Source organism: Oncorhynchus gorbuscha, linkage group LG16 (genome assembly GCF_021184085.1).
Source record: "Oncorhynchus gorbuscha isolate QuinsamMale2020 ecotype Even-year linkage group LG16, OgorEven_v1.0, whole genome shotgun sequence".
Classification (NCBI taxonomy): domain Eukaryota; kingdom Metazoa; phylum Chordata; class Actinopteri; order Salmoniformes; family Salmonidae; genus Oncorhynchus; species Oncorhynchus gorbuscha.
This window is the reverse complement of record NC_060188.1, coordinates 12,513,651-12,524,118: the sequence shown is the minus strand read 5'-3', so window position 1 is coordinate 12,524,118 and position 10,468 is coordinate 12,513,651. Positions and strand designations below refer to the sequence as shown.

General features: G+C 44.2%; 1 protein-coding gene across 1 annotated transcript; it reads left to right on the top strand.

The window, feature by feature from the left end:
* Positions 1-5,746: 5,746 nt before the first annotated feature.
* LOC123999174 (myosin regulatory light chain 2, skeletal muscle-like) lies at positions 5,747-10,024 on the top strand. The gene is made up of 7 exons (XM_046304667.1): positions 5,747-5,902; positions 6,608-6,706; positions 8,731-8,806; positions 9,001-9,105; positions 9,325-9,403; positions 9,529-9,577; positions 9,674-10,024. Exons 1-7 carry the CDS (start codon positions 5,900-5,902, stop codon positions 9,773-9,775), a joined length of 513 nt encoding a protein of 170 aa, XP_046160623.1. The 5' UTR covers positions 5,747-5,899; the 3' UTR covers positions 9,776-10,024.
* The last annotated feature ends 444 nt before the right edge of the window (positions 10,025-10,468 follow it).

Here is a 10,468-nt window from a genome sequence, read left to right as displayed (position 1 = left end):
ACAGTAGAAAAATAAGTCTATATACAATGTGAGCAAATGAGGTGCGATAAGGAGGTAAAGGCAAAAAAAGGCCATAGTGGCGAAGTAAATACAATATAGTGTAATGAAGTTCGTCTGCTGTTTGAAGAGAGTCAGACCGAAATGCAGCGTGTAGGTTACTCATGACATTTAATGAAGAAAATGCTGTACATGAAATAACTGAGAATACAAAACAACAAACGAGTGAAACTAATACAGCCTATCTGGTGACTAACACAAAGACAGGTACAATCGCCCACGAAATACAACGCGCACTCAGGCTGCCTAAATACGGTTCCCAATCCGAGACAACGAGAATCAGCTGACTCCAATTAGGAATCGCCTCAGGCAGCCAAGCCTAACTAGACACACCCCTACTAATACACACTCCTAATTAATACAAACCCCAATACGAAATACAACATATAAACCCATGTCACACCCTGGCCTACCCAAACATATAACAAAAACACAAGATACAATGACCAAGGCGTGACATATAGCAAACACTGGAATGGTTGCTTTGCAGTGGAAGAATGTGCAAAGTAAAAATATAAATAATGGGGTGCAAAGGAGCAAAATAAATAAATACAGTAGAGGAAGAGGTAGTTATTTGGGCTAAATTATAGATGGGCTATGTACAGGTGCAGTAATCTGTGAGCTGCTCTGACTGCTGGTGCTTAAAGCTAGTGAGGGAGACATGAGTCTCCAGTTTCAGAGATTTTTGTAGGTCGTTCCAGTTAATGGCAGCAGAGAACTGGAAGGAGAGGCGACCAAAGGAGGAATTGGTTTTGGCGGTGACCAGAGAAATATACCTGCTGGAGCGCATGCTACAGGTGGGAGATGCTATGGTGACCAGTGAGCTGAGATAAGGGGGGACTTTACCTAGCAGGGTCTTGTAGATGACCTGGAGACAGTGGGTTTGGCGACGAGTATGAAGCGAGGGCCAGCCAACGAGAGCATACAGGTCGCAGTGGTGGGTAGTATATGGGGCTTTGGTGACAAAAAGGATGGCACTGTGATAGACTGCATCCAATTTATTGAGTAGGGTATTGGAGGCTATTTTGTAAATGACATCGCCGAAGTCGAGGATCGGTAGGATGGTCAGTTTTACGAGGGTATGTTTGGCAGCATGAGTGAAGGATGCTTTGTTGCGAAATAGGAACCCAATTCTAGATTTAACTTTGGATTGGAGATGTTTGATGTGGGTCTGGAAGGAGAGTTTAGTCTAACCAGACACCTAGGTATTTGTAGTTGTCCACGTATTCTAAGTCAGAGCTGTCCAGAGTAGTGATGCTGGACGGGCGGGCAGGTGCAGGCAGCGATCAGTTGGAAAGCATGCATTTAGTTTTACTTGTGTTTGATGCCCTTCCATTCGTGCCCTTCCATTCGATACAAGAAAGTTCAGGAAATTACAAGACTAATTTAAAATTAATTTCCTGAGCTTTCTTGCATCTCTCAGATATATAGAACAGACACTTTAAAAACATACTTCCTTTTTTTGCCATGTATGAATATCATTCAATGCGTTTCTATGGGCTAATAGCAAAAGGCCAAATTCAATGTTCCATCAAATAATAAAATACTGTATATACACACACATTACACAGGAGGCTGCGGAGGGGTGGATGGCTCATAATAATGGCTGGAACGGCATGAATGGAAGGGCATCAAACACATGGAAACCATGCGTTTGATACCATTCCATTTAATCCGCTCCAGCCATTACCACAAGCCAGTCCCCCCCAAATTAAGGTGCCACCAACCAACTGTGAAATATATACACATACTGTAACTGGTCGAAAGTTTGGACACGCCTACTCATTCAAGGGTTTTTCCTTTATTTTCTATATAATAATATATACCATGCCTAGAGAGTGCAAAAGTGTCATCAAGGCTACTTTGAAGAATCACAAACATAAAATATATTTTGATTTTAACACTTTTTTTGGTTACTACATGATTTAATGTGTTATTTCATAGTGTTGTCTTCACTATTATTCTACAATGTAGAATATAGTAAAACATAAAGAATAACACTGGAATGAGTGGGTGTGTCCAAACTTCTGAATGGTACTCTATATACAGTGCATTCGGAAAGTATTCAGACCCCTTGACTTTTTCACATTCTGTTACATTACAGCCTTACTCTAAAATGTTTTTTTTTTAAACTATATCCTCAATCTACACACAATACCCCATAATGAAAAAGCAAAAACAGATTCTTAGAAATGTTTTCAAATTTATTCCAAATAAAAAACTGAAATATAACATTTACATAAAGTATTCTGACCCCTACTTAGCACTTTGTTGAAGCACCTTTGGCAGCGATTACAGCTTCGAGTCTTCTTGGGTATCAGGATTGATGGGGAGCGTCGCTGCACAGCTATTGTCAGGTCTCTCCAGAGATGTTTGATTGGGTTCTGGCTGGGCCACTCAAGGAAATTCAGAGACTTGACCCAAAGCCACTCCTGCGTAGTCTTGGCTGTGTGCTTAGGGTCGTTGTTCTGTTGGAAGATGAACCTTTGCCCCAGTCTGAGGTCCTGAGCGCTCTGGAGCAGGTTTTCCTCAAGGATCTCTATTTTTCTTCATTCATCTTTCCTTCAAATCATGACTAGTCTCCCAGTCCCTGCTACTGAAAAAGATCCCCACAGCATGATGCTACCACCACCATGCTTCACCGTAGGGATGGTGCCAGGTTTCCTCCAGACGTGACGCTTGGCATTCAGGCCAAAGAGTTCAATCTTGGTTTCATTGTCATGTGCCTTTTACTGAGGAGTGTCTTCCGTCTGGCCACTCTACCATAAAGGCCTGATTGGTGGAGTGCTGCAGAGATAGTTGTCCTTCTGGAAAGTTCTCCCATCTCAACAGAGGAATTCTGGAGCTCTGTCAGAGGGACCATCGGGTTCTTGGTCATCTCCCTGACCAAGGCCCTTCTCCCCCGATTGCTCATTGGCAGGGCAGCCAGCTCTAGAAAGAGTCTTGGTGGTTCCAAACTTCTCCATTTAAGAATAAAGGGGGCCACTGTGTTCTTGGGGACCTTCAATGCTGCAGAATTTGCAGTGCCTCGACTCAGTCCTGTCTCTGAGCTCTACGGACGGTTCCTTCAACCTCATGGCTTGGTCTGACCACTTCTAAGGTATTTAAACAAAAAGTTTAATACATTTGCTAAAATTTCAATAACAATTTTTTAAATTCTCTTTGTCATTATGGGGTATTGTGTGTAGATTGACGAGGGGAAAACATGTATGTAATCCATTTTAGAATAAATCTGTCAAGGGGTTTGAATACTTTTCGAATGCACTGTGTATATATACAGTGCCTTGCGAAAGTATTCGGCCCCCTTGAACTTTGCGACCTTTTGCCACATTTCAAGCTTCAAACATAAAGATATAAACCTGTATTTTTTGTGAAGAATCAACAACAAGTGGGACACAATCATGAAGTGGAACGACATTTATTGGATATTTCAAACTTTTTTAACAAATCAAAAACTGTAAAATTGGGCGTGCAAAATTATTCAGCCCCTTTACTTTCAGTGCAGCAAATTCTCTCCAGAAGTTCAGTGAGGATCTCTGAATGATCCAATGTTGACCTAAATGACTAATGATGATAAATACAATCCACCTGTGTGTAATAAAGTCTCCATATAAATGCACCTGCACTGTGATAGTCTCAGAGGTCCGTTAAAAGCGCAGAGAGCATCATGAAGAACAAGGAACACACCAGGCAGGTCCGAGATACTGTTGTGAAGAAGTTTAAAGCCAGATTTGGATACAAAAAGAGCACTGTGCAAGCGATAATATTGAAATGGAAGGAGTATCAGACCACTGCAAATCTACCAAGACCTGGCCGTCCCTCTAAACTTTCAGCTCATACAAGGAGAAGACTGATCAGAGATGCAGCCAAGAGGCCCATGATCACTCTGGATGAACTGCAGAGATCTACAGCTGAGGTGGGAGACTCTGTCCATAGGACAACAATCAGTCGTATATTGCACAAATCTGGCCTTTATGGAAGAGTGGCAAGAAGAAAGCCATTTCTTAAAGATATCCAGAAAAGGTGTCGTTTAAAGTTTGCCACAAGCCACCTGGGAGACACACCAAACATGTGGAAGAAGGTGCTCTGGTCAGATGAAACCAAAATTGAACTTTTTGGCAACAATGCAAAACGTTATGTTTGGCGTAAAAGCAACACCCTGAACACACCATCCCCACTGTCAAACATGGTGGTGGCAGCATCATGGTTTGGGCCTGCTTTTCTTCAGCAGGGACAGGGAAGATGGTTAAAATTGATGGGAAGATGGATGGAGCCAAATACAGGACCATTCTGGAAGAAAACCTGATGGAGTCTGCAAAAGACCTGAGACTGGGACGGAGATTTGTCTTCCAACAAGACAATGATTCAAAACATAAAGCAAAATCTACAATGGAATGGTTAAAAAATAAACATATCCAGGTGTTAGAATGGCCAAGTCAAAGTCCAGACCTGAATCCAATCGAGAATCTGTGGAAAGAACTGAAAACTGCTGTTCACAAATGCTCTCCATCCAACCTCACTGAGCTCGAGCTGTTTTGCAAGGAGGAATGGGAAAGAATTTCAGTCTCTCGATGTGCAAAACTGATAGAGACATACCCCAAGCGACTTACAGCTGTAATCGCAGCAAAAGGTGGCGCTACAAAGTATTAACTTAAGGGGGCTGAATAATTTTGCACGCCCAATTTGTCAGTTTTTGATTTGTTAAAAAAGTTAGAAATATCCAATAAAGGTCGTTCCACTTCATGATTGTGTCCCACTTGTTGTTGATTCTTCACAAAAAAATACAGTTTTATATCTTTATGTTTGAAGCCTGAAATGTGGCAAAAGGTCGCAAAGTTCAAGGGGGCCGAATACTTTCGCAAGGCACTGTATATATATAAATATGATTTGTTTTATTATTATTATTTTATGAAACATTGAATTTGGCCTTTTCCTATTAACTCAAATAGATACATACCACTAGAGGTCCTTAAATTCAAAATGAAATAGCCGAATGGTCCTTTGTATAACCATCTTACAACTCCATATGTTAGCCTAATAGAAACCCAGGCTCGGGCTCTAGAGGGATTATGGGAGACCTCACTACCGCCACCAATTAACACGGTCTAATGTACACAAACACTGTACCAGAGTGTTCCCAAAATATTCCAAATATTGATGCAGTGACAGTATTGTCATGACATTACACATGCATGCTGGACAGTGCAGTGCCATGCAAAATGTGAGAAGGCTGTTTCAATTGCCTGTGGACATCGCTGGACATATGAATATAGAAAGTGTAGACAGAGAAATATATCTACCCATGCATGCACATGCATAAAAATGTACATTTCAAGTCACTAAGAGCACAAAATGTGTTTATTTTAGCCTTTAATATTGTAATGTAAAAACTAAAGTCAATGATAGGTTGATGTGCCACACTGAAGGGTGATGGTGATGGAGACTATGGAGGGGTGGGACGGTACCAAGATGTGTCCAGCCAGCCAGCAGTCCATCAAGCCTTTTACGTCCTGAATGTCCATATTAGTCCACGTGGGACACTAAACGTATGGCCTGGTCCCTGTTGTATCGGGTTCCCTTCATTCCAAGACTCCTGGGTCTATTTCTGATCTCCTGTAAGGTGATAGCTTGTCCCTCATTCTGCCTGTCGCTTAACTTTTGCTTCAAACTCATCCCTCCCTCTCTCACTCTCTCTGTCTCTACAAATCCAAACTTGAGGCTGTGGCTAAAGTTAGCGCGGTCTACAGAGGTATATAAGCCCCCGAGGATAGGGGTTTAATGCGGCTTCACATCAGTCTCTTCTCTTGTTGACCATCCAAACCTCCATACATACCGTCTCGAGATGGTGAGTAACACCGGTCCTCACTTTCTGACTGCTTACCTGTCCACTACTCTGTGTGCTGTCGATGGGAACCTCCAGGAATAACACAGCATTCCCAGATTTTCTTGTTTTTCTATTTTAAGCTTTTTTGCTAGATTGAAAAATAAATTTTGGAACTTTTTAAAACTCAACTGTACTTTGGACATTTTTGGGTGGTGACATTTTTAGACATTTTGTGTAAAGCTGTTCCTGGATATACAATATCATTCACAGGATCTAAACATTTTGTTAACACTTTATTAACAACATTTATATAGAAGATTCTGTAAAAGGTTAGCTACCTGAGGAAAATTAATGTTTTAATACATCCACATTCAAAAACACTGTCCTCTGTCCTGAGCCAGAGAAAGATTGTACCTGAACTGTTCTGAGAACATTTCAAGAGCTAGGTAGTAAACTACATTTAAGACATAGTGGCAGGATTTAATGGTGGACCACACATATTCACCCCACATCACACTGATAGTCAGATCAAAGACTGTAACGCTAGATGGCGGACGAAACAGTGTACTGGACCTACACACAAGGACATCCTTTCACCTGTCGCTGACCAGGAACAGCTTGACACTGAAGTCAAAGGTCACTAATTGGCCTTCTGAGGGCTACAGCTGCAGGATGAACAGACCTAGAAGGTCCCATTGTTAAGCAGTTGATGTGTTTGTCCTTCAGGCACCAAAGAAGGCCAAGAGGAGGGGAGCAGCAGCAGAGGGCGGTTCCTCCAACGTGTTCTCCATGTTTGAGCAGAGCCAGATCCAGGAGTACAAGGAGGTGAGGATTTCTTAACACACTATGCAACACCTCATCACCTTTACACCTTAAAATGTCAATGGGACAGATTTCCTTTCAACTCCCTATCTGGGCTGAGAGTGAATGACTCTAGTCTGGCCACCAGTCAGTTTCATTGTAACCTAATTCTGCTGTAGAGTGGCTGAAATAGTTGCTTACGCTGAAACAGACAGGCACAGCGGCTAAATTGATATTGTTATAAACATGAGTCAATCATGATGTACTGTTTTTCCTTGTGTCATTAAAGGAGCGAACCCAAAATTAGATTGTGGGGGCTGGCCTCTGATTGGTAAATTCTCAGTGCAGTTGCTATTTTGTCTGCCCCCCCCCCCCCCCCTCTGAAGTTTCTGTAACCTTTTGGAGCTCTCCAGGCCTCCCTCTCGTCTGAGCCTTCAGCTGTCACTCAATCTCTCATCTTAAGTCCTCTGCTGCTGAGGGCTGCATGTTTTAAGTATGGCAGGACAACTGGGCCCTGGCTGGCACTCTGCACACAGAGGAGAGGGGAAGGGCAGTGAGGGGGACGGGGATGAGTGGGGGTGACTGGGGGGGGCAGGTGGGGTGAGTGAAACAGAAGGGGTGGGGGGTGGCACCTTCTTGAGCTTCTGATAAGGTCTAGAGTTTGGAAGGCAGGTTAGTGTACCTGTTTATGAGGAGAGGAAGGTCGGAGTGGTGAACGGTATGTAGATGAAAGACGGAGGGTAGAAAGTGGAAGGAGTGTAGGGAAGGATACTGTGTGTATGGAAGGATGGATAAGGTCAGGAAATAGGGATCTGGCAGTAGGTGGGAGATTGTATATGATAGTATGTGTTTTCAAAAGTGTTGTCAAGGAATATGGGCACAGACTTGATGGAGGGAATTCTTGCTGCTGTAAGTGATACAGACTTCTTAAGTTTCACTTGGGGAATGTCTGACATAATCATTGGGACCGTCTTAACACTTTGTAAGGATGGGGGGAGTGTGTGTGCATGTGTGTGAGTCAGGAAGATGGATTACCAGCTGCTTTTTTAAGTTCAAGATCAACCATGGGGGTCCTCTTGGGTTTCATAGACGTAAGAGATGAGGTCCAGAGACAGGCTGGGACAGTGGAAGAAGGATTTAACAGGTGTAACTTAATGAGCTCTCCCTAAATGAACTTGTAAGAATTTCAATTTCTTCTGTTCTTTTTAGGTCTCGCCTAACAAGGGTTACATAGCATTGTGCCATAAATAGGCAGCACCTGGCACTTAAATGACCATAGTTGACAGAGGTGTCCCTAAGTTGTATGGAGTGCACATGCTCCCACCCACATGTCCCACTACGCACAGGACTGAACCCCCCCTCCTCCATATCCCACTACACACAGGACTGAACCCCCCCTCCTCCATATCCCACTACGCACAGGACTGACCCCCCTCCTCCTCCATTTCCCACTACACACAGGACTGAAACCCCCTCCTCCATGTTCCACTATGCACAGGACTGAACCCCCCTCCTCCATGTCCCACTACACACAGGACTGAACCCCCCCCCCCCCCTCCTCCTCCATGCCCCACTACACACAGGACTGAACCCCTCTCCTCCTTGTCCCACTACACACAGGACTGAACCCCCCTCCATGCCCCACTACGCACAGGACTGAACACCCCTCCTGCATGTCCCACTACGCACAGGACTGAACACCCCTCCTCCCTGTCCCACTACGCACAGGACTGAACACCCCTCCTCCCTGTCCCACTACGCACAGGACTGAACACCCCTCCTCCCTGTCCCACTACGCACAGGACTGAACACCCCTCCTCCTCCATGTCCCACTACGCACAGGACTGAACCCCCCCCCTCCTCCATTTCCCACTACACACAGGACTGAACACCCCTCCTCCCTGTCCCACTACGCACAGGACTGAACACCCCTCCTCCATGTCCCACTAGGGATGACAACTTGGCAGACTCTGGTGACTGGTGTTCATGTCATGCCAGACAATCTCTGTCTTCCTCACTTCTTCCCTCCCTCCTTCCCTCCTTCTCAGGCTTTCACAATCATTGACCAGAACAGAGACGGTATCATCAGCAAGGATGACTTGAGGGACGTGCTGGCCTCAATGGGTGAGCAAGGGTTACATTTAAGACCTTTTAACATTCTGAGGACATATTATGTGACTGATTTGTCTTAAAAGTGTGCCTTAGTATGTCCACAATGTCCTATATGTACTGTATATGTGTGTGTGTGTGTGTGTGTGTGTGAGAGAGAGAGAGAGATAATGGTTCTAGCTAACCTACACTCCCTCCCTGCTCTGTAGGCCAGTTGAATGTGAAGAATGAGGAGCTGGAAGCCATGGTCAAGGAGGCCAGCGGCCCCATCAACTTCACCGTCTTCCTCACCATGTTCGGAGAGAAGCTCAAGGGTGGGTCTATAACTCACTGTACTTGCTTGCTCTATTTATGTTTCACAATATCCTAATTTCTTGGTTTGACTCTGTTAGGCTCAGTGTCTAACTTGTTATAACCAGGTTATAATCGCTTCAAAGTGTTAGTGGCTTTCTAAGTACACTTCCATATCTGAGGACATTGCATGTGTCTTGCTGTCAGTGTAACATGCCTGACTGACGCTCTGTGTGTCTCAGGGGCTGATCCCGAGGATGTCATCGTTAGTGCGTTCAAGGTCCTGGACCCCGATGCTACCGGTTTCATCAAGAAGGACTTGTGAGAATATTTCCTTCCTTATTTTACAGTAATGAGTAGTAGTATGAGTTGTAGTAATGAGTGCACTCCATAACAGAATCCACAGCTTCATGAATGTTTCTGACTTTGTCTCCCTCTCTCTCTAGCCTTCAGGAGCTCCTGACCACTCAGTGCGACAGGTTCTCTGCAGAGGAGGTGAATACATTTCTAATCATTCAGTTTGAATATCATCATGATCTCTCGTTGTCCCTTGACTTGGCGAGTGGCTGACCCTCCTTCTCCTCCCCTCAGATGACGAACCTGTGGGCTGCCTTCCCCCCAGATGTGGCCGGCAACGTAGACTACAAGCAAATCTGCTACGTCATCACACACGGAGAGGAGAAGGAGGAGTAATGAAACAGACAGAAGAAAAGAAAACAGCCTCCCTTGTCATTCTACCTTCCTGCTCCTCTCTTCTTCCTTCTATTCTCTCATACCTTCCTTCTCTTTATGTGTACTCATGTGCTCTGTCTCTCACTCACACAAATTCTCTAAAAGACTCGTCTCCACTCAAGAAATTTGTGTGAGAGCGGGTGCTCATGGGTTGTCTATGTTTGTTCGTGGGGATATGGGATTATTTTCAATAAAAATGATCTTTTAACATCTCCATCTCTTTCTCATCCACTTTCCCTTCCCTTATCCCTCTTCCTCCTTTTCATCTCTTACTCATATCTATCGTTGGTTGTTTCCCCAGTCTCTCTGTTAGAAGAAATGCACACAGCAAGTCGTATTCCACTGCTGTGGTATGGATGTGTAAACCCCAAGGTGAAACGGAGCACCAGTCTTTGCCTCGGCTGCAACAGCTGAGGTTAGACCTGGAAGTCCTTTCACTCCCCCTTAATTTAACCCTCAGGTGGGCAAATAAACCAAACAGAGGGATATCGTTCTATAAATATTGTAGATGTTATCTCCTGTAGATAAGGTGGGAAAATAGGAGATATTCTAAGAAGGAATGAGGCTAGAGAAAAACATGGTCTCCTTAAAGTGACGGCTACGTTTTTCTCAAGAAGTGAAAGGACCCAAAGAAAACACTCGTCTTCCCCTCCT

Excerpts from the sequence above, each read along its gene's own strand:
- LOC123999174 (XM_046304667.1), top strand. Across the intron at positions 6,707-8,730 it reads AGATCCAGGAGTACAAGGAG|GCTTTCACAATCATTGACCA; the intron begins GTGAGGATTTCT and ends CCTCCTTCTCAG. Across the intron at positions 8,807-9,000 it reads GGACGTGCTGGCCTCAATGG|GCCAGTTGAATGTGAAGAAT; the intron begins GTGAGCAAGGGT and ends CCTGCTCTGTAG.